The 20,132-nt window shown below is 41.6% G+C and overlaps 1 protein-coding gene across 1 annotated transcript; it reads right to left on the reverse strand.

The window, feature by feature from the left end:
• Window positions 1-394: 394 nt before the first annotated feature.
• LOC311181375 (acyl-coenzyme A synthetase ACSM2B, mitochondrial-like) lies at window positions 395-19,799 on the reverse strand (the record flags this gene model as incomplete). The annotated part of the gene is made up of 13 exons (XM_084249803.1): window positions 19,557-19,799; window positions 16,560-16,770; window positions 13,971-14,178; window positions 12,300-12,443; window positions 10,756-10,912; window positions 8,854-8,933; window positions 8,510-8,633; window positions 6,755-6,835; window positions 3,066-3,167; window positions 2,665-2,792; window positions 2,447-2,546; window positions 1,248-1,367; window positions 395-484 (listed from the first exon to the last, which is right to left on the reverse strand). Exons 1-13 carry the CDS (start codon window positions 19,731-19,733, stop codon window positions 395-397), a joined length of 1,722 nt encoding a protein of 573 aa, XP_084105929.1. The 5' UTR covers window positions 19,734-19,799.
• Between the last annotated feature and the right edge of the window lie 333 nt (window positions 19,800-20,132).

Here is a 20,132-nt window from a genome sequence, read left to right on the forward strand (position 1 = left end):
GATGAAAGCAGCCAGAGACCATATAAATGAATGTGCATGTTTCTGTTCCAATAAAACTTTATTTATAAAGAAAAGAAGTGGACTCCCTCCTTCCTTTTTCCTTTCTCAGTTTCTCCTTTTCCAGTTCTTTTTGCTTTCAACTTTCTCTTAACTTCCTCTCCTGTTTTTCCTATTCCCTTTCCTTTCCTCACTCTCATTTCCTTCCTCCCTTTCTTCTTTCAACATCTGCCATGAAAAGATTGTGGGCTAATGACCAGGAAAGAAAAAACAAATCAGACATATATCTTGTCATAAAGAATCACGTATCCTCAGTGGGAGGCAGATCACCCAAAGGGAAATGGAAGAAGATCAGGATCTGGAGGAAGGCCCGCTGCAGGTCTCGCTGGGTGCAGGCTCATCCAGACCTCTTCCACTCCCTGTTTCGAAGCTCGGACCGATGGATTTTACCTGTGATAGTTTTGGGCAGGTCCAAGACAAACTCCATCTGTTGGGAAAAATCAGGGCAGAGTGGACTGACTGTGACCCCAGTGGGGCTGGATATTTCAGAGAACTGCTGTATGGTGAGGAGAAGCTCACCATTGGAGGGCTCAGTTCAGTGAAGACTAACTCTGGTAAACCCCATAAAAAACTCAGGGCAGCCACTGAGCTATAATAAGTTCCAGAAAGTGCTCTGGGACAATGGGATTGAATACAGCAAGTTATGGCCTATGAGCCAAACCCAGCCCACCTCCTGATTTTGTAATAAAATTTTATTGAAACACAGCCACACACATTTGTTTTTTATATTTCTCTGGCTGCATTTCTTTGACACTACAAGGGCAGGGCCAAAGAGTTGTAGCAGAGACAGTATAACCTACCATCCCTTATGACCAAGACTTTGCCCACCCCTGGACTGTTCAATTGTGTGAGCAATAAATTTCAATTTTATTCAGTGGATTTCTATCACTTGTAACTGAGAGAATCTGGAATAATGTAAGAAGAGCTCAGTGTAGAAAGTGGGGACATCGTCTGGGTATTGACTAGAACTTGTTCCCATGAGCGCATCTCAATTTAGTGTGAGCTAAAGACTGAGGCCAATTTAAAGGCATCTAGATAGTTAATGATTTGTCTCATTGTACTTTCACGGTCACAGTTAGGCAGAACTTTGGAATTAGAGGCCACCTCCTCAGAATGAGGAAGAGAATTACAAAAGGAGACCCATCTGCCCTTCCCCATGTTTAGGGAACATGGGCTCCCAGAGCTCTTACCTTCCTTGGGTATTTGTATGGGGCTGTCACTGACTTCACATGATCTTGCAGCTCCTTAATGAGCTGGTCCTGGTTGTGTGACAGATATTGTGGAGTCAGAACCACAAATGCCTTCACCACCTGCAGCCAAGATGAGGATCAAGAGAGAAGGAATAGGAGTGTATCATCATCTCTCGGATAATGCAAAACCAGTGTTAAGACTGTCCCTGCTAATCCCCCTCAGCTGTACCTCCAGATACCCGGGGTAAGGGAAAGGGTGAAACTAAAGATAAGTGTGGTCGACCTTCTATCTCTCTCTCAAGTGTCTAATTGTGTGGATAGGTAGGATTATAGATTGAAACCAAGCTAGAAGCTCATGCTGTGGGTCCAACAGAGAGTGATGGGGAGAAACTAGTTAAAAGAGAAAAAAGTAAAGACTAGAGACTGTAAACCTAAATGATTTGGATAACCTCTCCAAACTACAGTTTACACATCTATAAAATGGAAATCCAATTGTCATACTTAATAGTATGACATTTTATTTCCTTAATAGGAAATATTTGGCATATGAAATCATATATAGCATAGTTTAGCTCAATGTTTGGCATGTAGGTTTTTTTCATTAGAGGATTTCCATTAGATCCCAGTTCCTATGACTTCCACAGCTGATATTTCCCTATGCCTGCAGGAGGTATGAAATTGCTCAACATGCACCCTGCAGAAATGCACTTGGACACTAACCTACACCTCTGTACCCCTCAGCCTCTCCACCATACACCAATCTTTGTTAGACTCCATATGGGCCTGTTTCTATTTCTTCTCCCCCTTGTTCTCATTGTAAACCTCATAGCTCAGGAGCCCTATACTTTGCCTTAAGCCCCTCTTCTGTTTGGGGATCAGATTCTGATTCAAATGCCAACCAGCAGGAGGGAATCCCTGCAGTCCTAAAATAATAGACTTTATATGGTTTTGCTATGAGCCAGGCCTTATTCCAAGCTTTACAAACATTAACACATTGAACAATCACAAAATCTCACATCTTCCAGATGGGAAATGGAAGCGCCAAGAGATTACATACCTTGCCCAAGATCGCACAGCTAGTAAGCCCTGGGGCCAAGATTTGGAACCAAGATGTCCAACCCCAGAATCCATGCTTTTTAGCCACCATGTTATACTATTTTCTAACAAATCTGCACACCCAGGCTGCTGCTCCCCATCACCTCTCCTCGGATGGGGTCTGGGCTGCTGATCACAGCTGTCTCAGCCACAGCGGGGTGCTCCATCAGTGCATTCTCCACCTCGGAGGGCCCAATCCGGTACCTGTAGAAGAACCGTCCTTCAGAGAAGACTGAATCCTCCACCTCTAGGCCAGACCAAAACCTAGAACCAACTAGAATAAAGGTCCTGATCACCCTCCCCAGCCCAGAAACCAACTCACCCACTAGAGTTAATGATATCATCTGCCCGTCCCATGAAGTGGAAATACCCATCTCGGTCCTTGATTCCACGATCTCCCAGGATCCAAAAATCTCCTCGAATGTTAGCTGCTGTCTTCTCAGGATTGTCCTAGTAACCAAAGAAACATGGTCATTGTGTCTAAGAAGCCTAAATCCTCTGCCCCAAGGCTACCTTGAACAGATGTACAGGTTGTGCATTTTACAACCTGAATAACCAACTGTATATGGTGGGCCCACCCTGAGCCAGTCAAACACACCCCCAAAAGGAACTGGATCCTCCCTTTACTCAACTTATTCTACCCATGATCTCTCATCCTTCATCCCACTCAGAGCCAACTCTTCCCACCAGGAGGACCGACATGGAGGAGGAGGCATTCCTTACCACATAGCCAGAGAAGATGCCTATAGGCCTGATGGGTTTGACCCTGATGCCCAAGTTTCCTTCTGTGCCAGGGGGCAGGACATTGCCCTCATCATCTACAACCTGGAAGAAGAATCAGACTGTAATGGTCCATATATCAAGAAAAGGCTTAAATATCAGCATGGAAAAGCTGAGCTTGCCAAAATAAAGACCCTCTTGCTCAAGTGGTAACTAAAAGCAAGAACTAGAAACCAAGAGGAGCCAAGAGTTTTATTTTTTTTTTTTTCCCATGTTCCAAATTTTATTTTTATTTATTTTTTTTTTTATAAATTTTATTGTTATATTCCCCATACAATTGCAGCCCCCCATTCTGACCCCAATCCCTCCCCTCCCGCCCCCGCCCCCCTAAAAGTGTCTCTGGTTCATAGTTTTTTGTTGATTTTGATTTTCACTTTCTTATAGTTATTCATTTTCCTGGTCCCTTATTTAAGTTTTCTAGATTCCTGCTATGAGTGAGACCATCCGGTATTTTTCTTTTTCTTTTTGGCTTATTTCGCTGAGCATGATCCCTTCCAGCGCCATCCATGTTGCAGCAAATTGCATGTGTTTATCTTTTTTGAATGCTGAGTAATATTCCATGGTATATATGTACCACATCTTCTTGATCCAGTCATCTATTTTTGGGCATTTGGGTTGTTTCCAAAGCTTAGCTATTGTAAACAGTGCTGCTATAAACATAGGGGTGCAGGTGTTCTTTGGAATTGATGTTTCTGTGTCCTTTGGGTAAATACCTAGGAGTGGAATTGCTGGGTCATATGGAAGCTCTATGTTTAGTAGGTCCAGAAATCTCCACACAGCTTTCCACAGTGGTTGGACCAGTTTGCACTCCCACCAACAGTGCAGAAGAGTTCCTTTTTCTCCACACCCTCGCCAACATTTGTTGTTGCTAGTTTTTTTAATATGTGCCATTCTCACTGGTGTAAGATGGTATCTCATGGTAGTTTTGATTTGCATTTCCCTGATGACAAGTGATGTTGAACATTTTTTCATATGCCTGTTGGCCATTTGCATTTCCTCTTCAGAGAAGTTTCTTTTAAACTCTTCTGCCCATTTTTTGACTGGATTATTTTCTTTGTTGTTGTTGAGTCTCATCAGCTCTTTGCAGATTTTTGTGATCAGTCCTTTATCATTAGTGTTGGGTGCAAAAATGTTCTCCCAGTTGGTGGGGTTTCTCTTTGTTTTTGTTATTGTCTCTTTTGCTGTGCAAAAGCTCTTTAATTTGATGTAGTCCCAGCTGTTTATCTTTGCCTTCACTATCACTGCTTTGGGTGATGTGTCTGTAAAGATGTCTTTGATGTGCAAATCACGTAGTGTTTTGCCTATATTTCCTTCTATATATTTTATGGTTTCAGGTCTTATGTCTAGTTCTTTAATCCATTTTGAGTTGATTTTTGTGTATGGTGTGAGGTGGTGGTCAAGCTTCATTCTTTTGCATGTAGCGACCCAGTTTTCCCAGCACCATTTATTGAACAAACTTTCTTTGCTCCAATGCATAGTCTTTGCTCCTTTGTCAAAGATTAGTTGACCATAAATCTGTGGGTTTATTTCTGGATTTTCTATTCGATTCCATTGGTCTGTATGTCTGTTCTTGTTCCAATACCATGCAGTTTTGATGATTATGGCTTTGTAGTATAGTTTGAAGTCTGGGAGTCTGATGCCTCCATTCCCTTCTTTTTTTTTCAGGAGAGCTTTGGCTATTCGGGGTTTTTTGTGATTCCATATGAATTTCATCAATAATTGTTCTATTTCTTTGAAGAATGACATTGAAATTTTGATTGGAATAGCATTGAATCGGTATATTGCTTTTGGTAGGATGGCCATTTTAATAATGTTTATTCTTCCAATCCATGAGCAGGGGATGTCTCTCCATTTCTTTGTGTCTTCTTCTATTTCTTTTAACAGTGTTTTATAGTTTTCTTTGTATAGGTCCTTTACCTCTTTTGTTAGATTTATTCCCAAATATTTGATTTTTTTTGTTTCAATAACAAAAGGGATGGTCTTTTTGATTTCTTCTTCTTCAGATTTATTGTTTGTGTATAGGAAGGCTACTGACTTTTGCGTGTTGATTTTGTATCCTGCCACTTTACTGAACTGATTGATGAGTTGAATTAGCTTTTCTGTGGAGTTTTTGGGGTTCTCTATGTATAATATCATATCGTCTGCAAATAGTGATAGTTTGACTTCTTCTTTTCCTATTTGGATTCCTTGGATGTCTTTCTCTTGTCTTATGGAGCCAAGAGTTTTAAACGCAAATCTCTAACCCATCTGCCTGGATAGTTTAGATGAAGCCCTTTATTAAGACTAGATCAGATGACCTTGGGAAAATTCTTCTGGCTTTAAGTGCTCAGGAATATAGTCTCTCATAATCTTTGAGGCCCAAGTATTCGGATAGCGGACAAATCAAAACTCAAATTACGATGCTGCTACCTTAAGTTCTTTGAGCAACTTAAATTTTACATCTCAGTGACTTTATTTCTAAAATAGAGATAATAGCAGGGTTTTTTTCCCCCCTCAAGATTATAATGAAGATTAAATAAGTCACCAAAAAACCACAAAAACCAAACCTCTTCATAAATGATTATCAGAATCAGGGGTGAGAGAGCAGGCAATTACAACATGGAACAGAATATAATTTGTTACACTTTAGGTCTATATAACTATACACATAACCATAACTACATATTACAAATTCTTTTTCTTAAGATTTAACCCAGAGGATAATATGTAACCCAAAGAGAATATAGTAATAATTATATAAGTATATAAAATATGTAATTATATAAATAAGAAAAAAATAACCCAAAGGAACAATAAGGGAAAGGAACAAAATCTTAGCTATAACATACACATTATAGTGTTGTTTTTACTAGTGAAAATTTTGGAAATCATCTATTGACCAACAAAAGGTACAGAGTGGTGGAGTCATACTATCTACTACTACATAATCATTAAAAATAGTGCCACAGGGCCTCCCCAGTGGCGCAGTGGTTGAGTGCTGGGCTGTGAAGCTGCCTGCAGTCTCTGCAGTGCTGGTTCCATCCTGTCCGCTGGGCGAGGGTCCCACATGGAGCGCAGACCTCTCCTGCCGCCTGCTGCTCCCCTCAGCAGTGTATTTCATCAATCTGCCTGTTCTGCTCCCTGCTCTGGCTCTGGTGAATTCTCTCACCCTCCCGCACTTCTGACTGTACCCAGTGCTTGTATAAATAAATAAATAAATAAATATATAAATAAATATATAAATAAATAAAGCCACAAATGGGTATTAATTGACCGGGAAAGATGGTCACCCAAGATTGTTCAATGATAAAAGTAAGTCACAAAATGATATGCCAAGATTTACCCTTACTTTTATTTTTAAAATATGTATATTTATGTAACTAGTTAATTTGCTGCCTATTCAAAACAGCTTTCTCTGGATAATAAGACTATAAATAATTTTCTACTCTTCTTTTCTCTCCTTCTTTCCTCTTTTTCCTCCTTCTGCCTTCTTTTTCTTTCTTTCTTCCCCCTTGACTCTCCCCTCCTTCCCAAATATTACCCTAATATTCTTACTCCTTGTCACGTTTCCTTAATGAACAATGCAATAAATCATTGCCAGAAATATTAGTGTTTTGTCTCGTTTTCCTCCCTTTTAAGTGCCCCTAACAAACCTGCACATCATAAAGGGGAATTGCTGTTCCCAGGGAGCCAGGTTTGATCTTCATTGTCTTGGAAACTCTGCAAGTGAGCCCCTGTGGAAAGCAGTAGAGAGAGGGGCAAACCTTAGGGGGTTCATTCAGTCACAGAAAACAAAGATCCAGCAGAGCATGTCCTGACATCCTGGAGTTGCTCATGATCAGTGGCTTCCCTCCCCTTTTCCTGCCTTGCTCCCCTTTACTGAGACTCCCCATTCTGGGGGTTTCACTAAATCATTTGGAAGGCAATCTGACCGACCACTCCCCAGGGAAGGGGAGCTAGCAACCACCTTATAATCTCCTTAGAGAAACTAAACAGTGTGAGATTGAATGCCCTACTCCAACAGGACCCTCTGTGATTGCATCCTGAAATGAATCTTCCTGAACATGCTAGAGTCTAGGTGACTATTCCCTAAACATGGCCTTCTCTGACTGGCTGGATGCCTGTGCCACAACCCTACTGTCTTCAGCCACGCTGGCCAAGTTACACACTACAGCACTGCTCCCAGCCCTCTGCAAGTGTTCTGCCAGAGGAGTCCTGCTAACCATAGAAGGATGTAGCATAAAGAGTCAAAAATAACAACAGTGCAAAACACAACAAAGCAAAAACAGACAATTATAAACCAGAGACATCCTGCAGGGGAGGTGGGAGAGGGATCAGAGGGAGGGAGGGAGGCGCACAGGGGACTGAGGGGCTGGTGCATGGGTGCACTGGTGAAGGAAACTCTATGGGGACTACACCTGAGGGCAAATATTGTTTAAAAATGAACAATGATGTAAAAAATAAAAAAATTAATTAAAAAAAAAAAGAGTAGGGAGGAGGGCCTCCTGGTGGTGCAAGGGTTTAAGCCCAGCACTGGGAGGCTGTCCGCAGCCACTGTAGCACGAGTTCGATACCTGGCCTGCCAGGGAGCTGCCCACTTGGCGCGGCAGACCTCTCCTGACTCACCCACTGCTCCCCTCAGCAGTGTATTTCAGTTGATCTGCCTGTTCTGTTTCCTACTCTGTTTCTGGTGAATCCTCTCACCCCCATCCCGCACCTCCAGCCTGTACCCCAGTTCTTGTATGCATAAATAAATAAATCTTTAAAAAAAATTAAAGTGGGGAGGAGGAAGTAAGGAGTCCTGAGATTTACAAAAAAAAAAGAGGTACTGGGAAAAGGAGTTGAGGAAGGAAAAGTAATCCCTCAATTGTTTTGATAAGTGGATCGTGCAACAGAGCAATGTGAATCCACATTGTGCTCATGGGATCCCAAGAGTTCCAAGAAGAGATCTCAACAGGCGAGGTCAGGGGGCTTAGTGGGTTCTGCTCCCCGTGATTCACTCTAACTGAGCAGCTTAATACAGTGCCTGGCATGTTTGATAAACTCAGGTCTCTGCTAAAATGCCACCCCATTGCAGAGGTCTTTCCTGACTACTGTATCTGAAATACTAGCCACTCACCCACCTCAGTCCGTTTCACCCACTTTACTTTTCACCATCTGCCAATGTAGATATTCATTAGTTTACATCTCTTCTCTCCATTCCCACTAGACTATAATCTCCATAAAAGCAGCAACTTTGCCTGCTTTATTCTGTGCTGAATTTTCAATACCCAGTGCCTTTCCCATAGCAGATGCTCAATAAATATTTACTATAAATGACTGATAAAAAGGTGCCTCATGTTTTTATTATCAGAGATTTGAGGAGTCCACGATGTCCTCCAGCCCATGGATCTCCTACCAGCAGGTACCGTTTCTGTCTGGCCATAGAATTCTCGAATGTCCAGTCCTGTCTGGGATTTCCAGCTCTCCAGAGTTTCTGGAAGCAGGGCCTCTCCTCCAGTGAAGCAGTTCTGTAGATGTGGGAACTTATAACTGAAGGAGAGAAGAGAGATAAGTGTCCCTCGTAGCCTCCTGGACTCAGACTCTGCTTAAGCCTGGAGCTGGATTCTGGGTGCTTTGATGATGTTTTTGACTTCATGGTGGTAACCCATGCTCAGAGGATCAGAGAGTGGAGCCTGTGGGTATGTGGGGGATGCAAGAGGATAGGTTAACATACCCAGTGGCTCTTTACCATTGCCCAAAGCCCTATCACCTGGAAAGGTTCTGCTGTAGCAACATCCTGTAAACGATGGGGGCACCCACCAGATTGTTGATTGGGTAGCTGGACAGCACCTGGAGGGAGAGATAGCAGAGACATTGACATCAAGTCAGCTGCTGACTCACTGGTGTGCACAGTAGTGACCAGTATGGGCTATAGTGCTGGGGAGGTCTGGATTTAAATCCTAGCTATTCTCGCTGTGTCTATTTCAGGCCAAGTGAGCTCCACAATCCTTATGCCTCCTCACACCAAAAATGACAGGGAAATGTCGATCACTCACCACAGAGAAAAATCCAGGACTAATTTGGAGCATTTTTGTCAAATCCTGGCTAAATGTTCCTACCTGTTTAACAAATTATTCCGATAAACAGCCCTCTAGATTTACATAAATTCTTAGTCACCAAAGGAAGACCAGTCTCTACAGCTGCTGTGTGGTCTTAGATAAGTCACTTAACTTCCTGGGAACAGCTTCATAACATTCACTACAGCTCTATTTTCTAAAAAAAATATCTTGGGACAGAATTCAGGTGCAAAAGTAATTTGAAAATTACAAGATCCTATGCATAATTCAGATGTAGTGCTACTAAAAAACAGCTAATGCTGAAGACTTGTCAGTCCCTATAGTATTTCATTTCACTCTCGCAGTAACCTCATGGAGTTTGTATTATCACCCCCATTTTACAGATGAGAATACTGTGACTCAGGATCAAGTAAGCTGCCCAAGGTAAGACAATCAGCAAGTAGCAGAACCAACATTTCTTACTTGTACCATCCCATGCTTTGCTTTGTACAGAATTTATTACAAAAACATCTAGAAAAAATGATTAACATCAGAGCATCATGCAATTACATACTCTGAATGGTCTTGATGAACTGGTATAAACTATGAAAATCATCTCATTTTCCTTATTGCCTTGCCTTACAGGAAGTTCAGCATGCAATTAGCTTATTCTCCTTAATTCTCCTTAATCTTATTCTCTTTATTCTCCTTAATCTCCTTATTCTCCTTAATCTCCCCCCTCTACACACACACATACACCACACACACCCCACCATTCTATATTTCCCTAATGTGCGTAATAATTTTGCATCTGTTTTCATGTTATTGGTATTTATTTTTCATTTGTGACACTTAAAAAAAGCCACTTCAAATTTTGGAAGGTGGCAAATTGAGAATCTGTTTAAAACACAGAATTGCTTGGAGAGAATATCCTCAATGCTTTGTTGCCTGAGGATACATTCCTTTACAAGAAGAGGAAGAGACACAGAGCTCTGTCCACATCCACTGATACCGCAAAAAGGCAGCCCTTTTACTCGAGGAAAGAGTTCTTACCAGAACAACACTATGCTGGAGCCTTGATGTCAACTTCCCAATCTTCAGAAGTGTGAGAAATGAATGGCTACTTCTTCAGTCACCTAGTCTATGGTATTTTGTTACAGCATTCTGAACTGTAATAGAGTGGCTAAAAAGTAAACTATTTTCAAGCTGTGCACTTAAGATGATGGCATTCCTTGTGGGTGCAGACAAGTGCACACACCTGCTCATACACATACGTATACACACACACACACACAACATCATTGCTAATCCCAGCTCTCCAGGTTCACCATCATCTGATACTTGACATCAGGGCGAAAGTCCATTAAGCATGCTGAATGTACAAATGATCCATCATGCCTATCTCCTGAATATATCTTTTAATTCCATATATGGGTCTGTCTCTTTCCCTGGACTATGGCTTCCATAGTAGGAAACATCTTTTTTTACTGAACACTGTCCATTCATGTGACAAGGGTTAGCAAATAGCAAATGAATTGAAAGAAATTGCAATTAATTAGAATGTGCCAAACCCAGGCTCATTCTGACTATCTGGGGCAAACCAGATCTTCTCTTACTTTTATGATAACCAGTGGGTCAAACTTTGGCAAGAGATGAATGAACGTGCATGCTCCTGATGTCCAAGATTCCAGAAATGAGACCAAGATGTTAATTATCCAACCTGTGTCTGAGATGGTCCACACTATGTCAGAAGTTTTCAGGTCTGTCCATATGCTGAGAACAAAGAAGAGACACAAGGATGGAACCAGGTGGGGCATGAGTGTGTATGTCTGTACACAGTAAATCTTTGTGTGTCTTTGTAGAAGTGTGTGCAAAGGTAAGCAGGCAGGGGGATGGAAAGTTCTACATACACATCCTGGAGTTTTTATAGTCATACAGGAGGGGTCAAGTATTCAGATGATGTGACCCAAATTTCCATGACATAACAGATAATTGAGTCTCATGCTCTTAATAGAACTTAGTACAGTTTTTGACTCCTGGTAACCACCCAGGAAATGTCTACTAGCAAAAGACATTTCAAAGACCATTCTAATAATTGACCTTGTCAAGTTCAAGTTTGGCTGAGGAGGTCTTTTGTCTTCTTGAAGTATCAAGAATTGCCTAAACACAGTGAGGGTGTTGATAGAGTTCTCTTTCTCCCTTTTTAAGCCAAAATAAAAAAAGGGGGGGTGATTAGGCTCCTCTTAAAGCAAAAAATGATTTGGGTTCGAGATGAAGACTTTTTTTTGTAGATGGAAGCCATTATAATATATGCCTTTTTCTCAAGATGATTAATACTTTTATCTATGTAAGGAAATTAGGTCATAGCCTATGAGGGCCAAATTTTTTTTGGGGGTATTCAATATTTTAGTTACATTTAAATGATTTATCTTCCTATCTTTTAGAATAAAAAAGATTTATCCAGAATAAAAGAGCATTTTATCATAGCTCTTTTATTAAATATTTTCAATTAAATAATTTGGTTTTCAGGGCCATTTCAGTTTTTGAGATATTTTTGGCATTGAAGTATTTTTCCATTTCTAATAATGAAATTAACCTGGCAAACAGGATCTTCTGAAAAAGACCCAGAGATCTCTTGGTGTCATTATATGACAACGTTGGCATAATAGGTTGATTCCACAGATGGAGCTGATTTAAAGAAAATTCTGAATTATGAAATCTGCAATCCAGAAATCCTGAGCTCTCAGTTTATCTAATTAATCCAGTTTCTGCTTCAATGAATTTGAGAAGTAATTTTCTGCTGACAAAAAATGCCATTTTGGAATTGGGCAACATCAAAGCACATTACTAGTATGCCAAAGGACAAGATAGAGATGAGTTTGGGGGATAATGCATATAAACCTGTACGAGTCATTCAGTCTAATAGACACATGGCTCAAAGTATTGACGAGGTTATGAGATACCCTGTTATCTGAAACTGAAATGTCTCATTTAAGATGACTGGATAGCCAGCACGCCAGGCCATACCCTCTTTCTCCTTCCCAACTGTCTTTCTCAGAAGCACCAGTTGGTATCACAACCCAGGAGAGCTAGATTTAAGCAAAGAAACACGTCAAGATCTGGTAATATAGCTTTTTGGGAAGAGAAAGGGCTCTCTTACCCGGCATCCATCTTAGCCTTGAGGCCCAAGCTTGAGTGGGAATGTTCTGCCATTTTGGGAAGGCCGGTAGTCCCGCTGGTGAAGTAGATGGCAGCTGCTTCTTGGCTACCAGTCTCCACGCAGTGGTGAGTGGTAGATGCTCCTCTGATAGAGACATAGACTGTCACCTTCTCAGATCTCCCCCTCCACCACCCTCCCCCATGCAGGCAAGGGCAAATCAGCCAACCCACTCCAGAAGGGAGACTCATGACTGCCTAAGACCATAGTTTCTGAGCCATTCAGGCTTGGGTTTGAAAACCACCAGGTTTGGCATTTTAGTATCTCTGTAACTTTGGATGATTTATTTAACTTCTCAGAGTCTCAATTCTGCAAAATGGGATCAAAAATATCTGTCTCATAGTTATTGAGTAAATGGACTGTAATATGAAAGGAATAAGAAAGGACTCAATAAATGTTATGTTAACAATTGCTGGGAACCCTAGTGTAATACCAAAAAGGGCTAAATTATTATGAGTTTTCCCAGTACAACCTCTTTATTTCCTTGATGCATCTGCACCGCTCTCAGACAGCTCTTCCAGGGTCCTGATTTGTTGCCTCTCAAAGCTGATTGAAGTTGTCTACATCTCTGACAATTATCTTAAACACCATGACATTAAGTAAAAAAGAAAACCCTGGGCCTCCCCTGGTGGCACAGTGGTTGAGTGCTGGGCTGTGAAGCTGCCCACAGCCTCTGCAGTGCCGGTTCTATCCCCAGCCGCCGGCGAGGGTCCCACATGGCGCGCAGACCTCTCCTGCCGTCTGCTGCTCCCCTCAGCAGTGTATTTGGCCAGTCTGCCTGTTCTGTTCCCTGCTCTGGCTCTGGTGAATTCTCTCACCCTCCCATGCTTCTGACTGTACCCAGTGCTTGTATAAATAATAAATAAATTTTTAAAAAATCTTAAAAAAAAAACCCTTAGGGGTTCCAAAGGTATATGTTTCTAGTAAGAGGATTTCAGACATGTGACAGGGCAACTGGTTCTTCTAGCCTTTCCTGCTAGAAGAAGAAGGCGACAGAATCCTCTATCTTTGAGGAATCTGGTGTAGGGATACATAAAGTGGTAAGTAGAGCTTAGAAACTAAGTATACCAGTCTTCTCTTGGATTTTGCCTGATACATTCTTGGCATCACCTTTTCTTCCAGCCATGATTGCAGTTAATAGCTCTGGGTGAGTCTTAACACACTTGGTGTTGACAGTATGTTGCATCTAGTGTGGCACCCAGGGAGTTTGGGTGTGTCCCAAGGCTTCTCTGTTGCCATGGCCTGGGATCCTGAGCCTGCTCTGAATGCATGTGTGTACAGCCCAGAAGAATGGGGTAGACAGTCTCCCCCAGGTCAATCCTCCATCAGCAGGGAACGGGGGCTGATGTGTCAATGATTGTCTCTCCTTTAGTGGGTAAATCTGAGATGCACTCTATGTGCTCCTCAGAGTGTTCCTGCAGATCAAGCCCCATGTATTCCTTGCAATGATTTGATAATAAACTCTTATATTAGGTTTTTTTTTCTTCCCTGAATCATCCTGACAGACTCACACTCTGCTCTGTTATATTTGAATTTCCAAAACACTGGCACATACATGCTTGCTATAGTTTCCACCTTTGGTGAGGCCCCAGGCTAGGACATACAGATGCTCACCGGAGCAGTGTCTTGAAGTCCAGCCACCCATCCTGCCTTTTCTCAGATACTAGTAGTTTTATTTTTAGAGAAGGGCAGTCAGGTGCCACTGTGTCCACTGCTTGGGTCATTTCATCCCCAGTCACGATAGCCTTGGCCTTAGACTGCTGGAGCCTGTAGAGAATGTCTTTAGCTTTCATCTGGACAGTCCCGGGCATGAAGACGAGACCTGGAGAAGCCAAATTACTTAGAGAGACTGGAAGGGAGGGTTGTATTCTTCCCTAGAGAAGCCTAAAGCAAACAGGCGGTGGGAACAGTGGAAGTTGGGGTAGGGATAACCAATGGGAGTATCAATAATGGATCAGAGAGATTTGACAGAGATTTTGCATGGGTTCTCAGAACTGGAAGGGGCCTATTGAAACTATTGATAGAAACCGAGTCACCTAACATCACACCATCAACTGTCTAAAGTCAACACAAGATCCCCCACACATAGTGTGCTTCAGGAGCTCCCTAGATCCCAAGACTCTCAGAGCAATTCAAATATTATAAGGAAAAGCAGCTGGAACTGTCCGTGGTGCTGTAGCACGGTGGAGCTCTAGGTCCTGACTATTTCTCCCAAACCTGGGATACTGCAGAAATGCATTTTCTTAGGCAAGAGTACTCTTAGTTTTTCTATGATATTCTTCTTAATCTTGAGATGTTAGTGATTTTTGTTTGATTCTTAAGCTGACTTCACATGTTCCGCCTGTAAACTAACTTCTACCTTGGTTCACCTTCCTCTCTTTCAACACTTCAGGATCCACACTGCAGAGCAGCTAGTCAACTCAGTGTCTCTCTGTTATGATGCTGAGTTGTAGAAGCATCTCCCTTGCTGAGGTCTCCTTCCCCTCAGACCACAATCTCTCAGTATGCCACCTTCCTCTCATTCCAGGGAGTTCCAAGTTCCAACAGTTGTGCTCAGCTTCCTCCAATTACTCCTACTTCTTGACCACATTTACATCTTCTTCCTTACCCTTCCCCACACTCTCAGCCCCTCCACCCCTATTCCCAGAGAGTAGGGTGGATGTGGGCTTTTTGAGGAGAATATCTGCTGTGTGTAAAGGAAGCAGGAAGGGTAGATTGTGAAGGATGTTAGGGTTTCTTGGGGTTTTCTCCACCTCTTCACTTCTCATCTTTCCAATCTAAAGGTTGATGCTTCTCACATTTCTGATGCCATCTCAGATAGCATGCCCTTACTTACTTCTTACTTCTCATCCCTTCTGTTTTTATTCCATACTTTTTAAAAGTTGAGATATAATTGGCCTGTAATGTAATATTCATTTTAGGTGTACAATGTAATGATTTGACGTGTGTACATCTTGTAAAATAATGAGCATGGAAGTTTAGTTAACATCCAACACCACACATAATTAAACAATTTTTTTCATGTGCTGAGTATTTTTAAGACCTACTCTCTTAGCAGCTTTCAAGTATACTATATGCTTCATCAACTATAATCACCAGGCTGTATGTTACCTCACCTGGACTGATTTATCTCACAACTGGAATGTCTCATCCTTTTTGAATATCTCATGGGTATACCCCAAAGTCAACAGTTACCAGCTGAACTTGTCAGACCACCCCTATTTCTACCTATGTTTCTCACTTTAGTACAAGACAGCAGCACCCCGTAGCCCATGTGTTTGTGATTTTTCCATCTCCCTGGGCTTCCTCTGCCATATATCAGTCATCCAAAAACTCTGTTCTATTTCTTCCCAATTATATCTTAAATCCATCTCTTATTTCCATCCCATCTAAATTGCAAGCACAATCAACCCTTGTCTCATCGCTGGATTTCCCACTCCCATTCCTGTTTTCCTTCATCTCATTGAAGGTACAAGGACCTTAGCACACAGGCATCCTTCAGGCTTTCTCATCATTCCCACGCTTCCCTTCCCTGTGCATCATTCCCTCTGCTTGGAGCCACATTCAACTCATCCTTCAGCTCTATCCCAAATATCACTTCTTTCCAGGCTTCCATGACCCCCATGTATCAGTTGTTTCAGGCCTCCTTTTATAGCAGAAGTTAGCAAAAATTTTGTGCAAATGGCCAAAGAGAAACTATTTAAACTTTGTGGACCAGATGTTCTCTGTCCCAGCTCCTCAAGTCTGCCATTGTAGTGTGGAAGCAGGCACAGATATGTTTACAGCACCATGTTTCAATAAAACTTTATTTACAAAAATAGGTTGGGGGCCTGATCTGGCCTACAGGTCATAGTTTGCCAACTTTAAAAAAAAAATGGGCTCTTGTAAAATCCTTATACCACTTATCAAAAATGAGATTAAAGAAATTATGTGTGCAATAAAGGATTTGATAGCTGTTTTCCTCCAGAGATCTGTAAGTCCCACAAATACATAAACTGTGTTTGCTCACTCTGTGTTAGTAACCTCTAGCCTACGACTTCACACATAGTTTGTTTAAATAAATGAAAGAAGGGTGGTGTCTCTTTACAAGGAATGACAGCAGGCTATGTAGAGAGGCAGCTTTTAGGAGGGGTGGTTGCCTTTCACTGCCATCGGTTTCCTTAACAAGAGAGACAGTGACCAGCTCGGTGGTCAGTTACCAACCTGCTCGCATGCAGCCCAAGGTCACCAGCCACCACTCAGGCACTCGGGGCAGCACCACTGCCACGCGGTCCCCACGCTGCAGGCCACACACCCCTGAGAGGACATTAGCCACCTGTTGGCTGAGTTCACTCAGTTGGCTGAAGTTCCACATCACCTCATCTCCATTGTCATTCACCCACCATAGGGCTGGGCCTGGTGGTCGCCTGCCAGCCTGAAGAAGGAAAAAGTCTACTGATCAGGCAGGTTGGTACATAAGTACATAAAATGAATTTCCCATGTTGGGACTGCCAAATCACTCTTGACCCTGGTACAGTCTCCAGAGATGGGGCATGTTCAGGATGGTATACACATAGACACCCTGATACATTCTTTTAAACTACTAAAAATCCTAAGGAATTTTTATTTATATGGGTTTTATCATTACTTACAATGTAAGAGATTACAATTGACAAGTGTTTAAATGTATACTTTAAAAAGCAACTTAAACCCAGCATATATATATATATCTCCATGAAAAGTATATTTTAATAAAGAGGTTAAGTATGCTTTAAAAAAGAGAGGCATCATTTTATATTTTTGCAGATCTCTTTAATATCATCTGTAGTAGAAGAGAAATGGGTTTATTTGGCCCTGCACTCACTTTGATGCGGTATCCCCATCATAGAACCTCTGGAGAACACTGGCGTACAGGTGAGAGAATGAAGGAAAAGAGCAACTGTTATCTGAATTTGTTTATTTCACTCTTTTTTGAGATATCTATGTATTTATTTGCTTTTGTTTTCCTTTTGTATTGTAGTGAAATATCCATAACATAATACCACTGAATTACATACTTAAAATGGTACCTTTTAATTATATTCCCATTGTTGAGCAACTATCATCACTACCCATCATCATCAAAAATTGATTCCTATGGAGAGGAATTATGAACTCTCTAACACCATTACCAGGAAGTGTTTTCTCTGACTTTGCAGCATTGCTCTCAAACTATGACATGAGAACCCCTGACATTCTTTCAGGGAGCATGTGAAATCAAGACTATTCCAAAACAAAATCAGCCCCCAAGTTCTGATAAACACCCTTCTACTTTCTGTCTCTTTGAATTTGAGTATTCCAGGCACTTCATGCTATAAATGGAATCACACAATATCTCGCCCTTTGTGTCTGGCTTATTTCACTTAACAGAACGACTTCCAGGTTCATCCTTGTTGCAGCACATATCAGAATTTCATTTTTTAAGGCTGAATAATATCCCATTATATTGATGTGATTCCATTATAAACAAGTGGTTTATTCATTCACCTGTCAGTCCACATTGGATTGTTCCCATCATTTACTTATTGTGAATAATCCTGATGTGGACACAGCTGTACAAATATCTCTTCAAGACCCTGCTTTTGATTCTACATTTAATTTTCTGAGCAAATGACATATTGTTTTCCATGGAAGCTGTTACTTCCCATCAGTGGTGCCCCAAGGTTCTACCTTGCCGATTTTGTTTTGGAATAGTTTTGATTTCACTGGTTCCCTGAAAGAATCTCAGGGGCTCTCATATCACAGTTTGAGAGCAATGGCACAAAGTCAAAGAGAACACTTACAGATAATTGTGTTAGTTCAAAATTCCCCTCCAGAGGAATTAGACTACTTTAGACTTTCACATAAACATTAACGTTTCTTCCTAGCCTTATCAACAGAGTATATTTTCAAACGTGGATTTAACTAAACTCGTAGGTAAAAACTGTTATTTCAGCAAAGTTTAATTTACATTATACTTACCATGGGTGAAGCTGAGATATTCCTTATATTTAAGGGCCATATGAGTACACCTTTCTGGGGATTGTCTATTGATATGCTTTGTCAATTTTATATTTGACCACATCTTTTATTTTTGATTTCTATGAGGTCTTTTTGTGTTATAGATACTATAGCTCCTTGGCTGTCATATGGGTCATATGGGGAGGAATACTTTCCTCCTGTTGTAATTTGCTTTTTGATTTTTCTTGAGTGTTGTTTGTCAATGGTGAAGTTTTTTAAGTTCTATTATGTAGTAGATTGATTAAATCATTTTTATAGATTCAGGATTATCAGTCATAGTAGACAGGCATTCCTCCTTATTCCCAGGAGATATAAATTTTAACCACAGGTCAGAAACTCAAATTTTTACATGAACAATTTCAATTTTAAAATGTTGAACCAATTTTTTTTTAAGATAATCTTCACCCTGGGATTCATCAGCCTAGAGGCCCAGCAGTCATAATCTCTGCACTATGGTTGTGTCAAGATGTTGGGACTCATAGCCACGAGTCCCTTTGGGCATCTTTCTTTAAACCCATGTTAGCAGATCCACCTGTCCCCTACCCCAGTCAGGATGAATCTTGCCCTCTTTCACAAAGATGCACAGAACTTGAGGGAATAGCAATAGCCAGATCAATAGTAAAAGGGGTAGAATTTTAGATTTCCGGGATGGAAAAGCAAACAATTTCTGCATCACTCTGTCTCATAGCTCCCATTTGAGCCTTTGTGACTTTCACCTCCTAGGACCATCCTACCTGCACACCCCTCATGATAAGGCCATGTAACCTTCTGAGATGATGACAAACTCAAGTCTTTGATTAATGTTGATTTTTCTTGCTAAATCCAACCTCACCTCCTCCATGATGCTCGCCCACTAGTCCTTGTTTTTCTGGGAGGATCACAACAGAGCATGCGCAGTATTTGTAGGCAAACATTAAGTCAGTTTTTAAACCCATATTATGGCAATTTGCTGTGACCAGATTGCCATACACTGCCCCCATCTGTCTCCTGGGTCCTTCTATCTGCCAGGTCCATGCCTCTTGTTCCCAACCCATGCTGCCTCCATAGAAAATGGACATTTTGTTCATAGGCGATCATGGAGCCTGACACAAAATAAGTGCCCCACAAACATGTATTGCATGAATGGATAAGTTGATGAGTTCAACCAAGTGTCCAGCTCTGAATCTCTTCTCCACCCCTTACCTTCTCCATGCCAGCCCAGTGATCCATCACATCACTAACAAAGTTAAACTTGTCAGGGACTTCTTGGGAGCCCCATGGCAAGGGTGCCAGTTGCCTGGCATGGATATGCAATGAGCAGCTGAACATCTGTGGCCCCCACAGAGTGCAAATCCTCTGGAGTTTCCGCAGCCAATGCATGGTTAGTCCTGTGAAGGAAAGAGGAGACTGGAGTGAGACTTTTCTATATAGGCTGTTCTCCTTATCACCAGCTGCTGAAGGAGATGCATCCCAACCTTGGAGGGTTCTTCCAGAACATAATTTGTTGTGGCTGCGAGTGAATTTTCATGCAACAGCCAATTCAATTTCCTTCTGGTGTGCCATTCTCCAAAATGACAGCAACCAGTCTAGGTCTATCTCACCAGCTCTGCAGACAGCTTTGTGAACACCCAACTCCATGTAATAAATGCTTTTGTGCTCCAAATAGTGTGGCATGGCAGACTGAATTGTTTCCAACAATTTTATCCCTCCCCATAGTAGGATTTTACATCCTCCTTCATTTTTATGTAACTTCCCCAGGGCATTCTAGGGAGAATCCAC

This window comes from Talpa europaea (genome assembly GCF_964194135.1).
Source record: "Talpa europaea genome assembly, chromosome: 12".
Taxonomy (NCBI): Eukaryota; Metazoa; Chordata; class Mammalia; order Eulipotyphla; family Talpidae; genus Talpa; species Talpa europaea.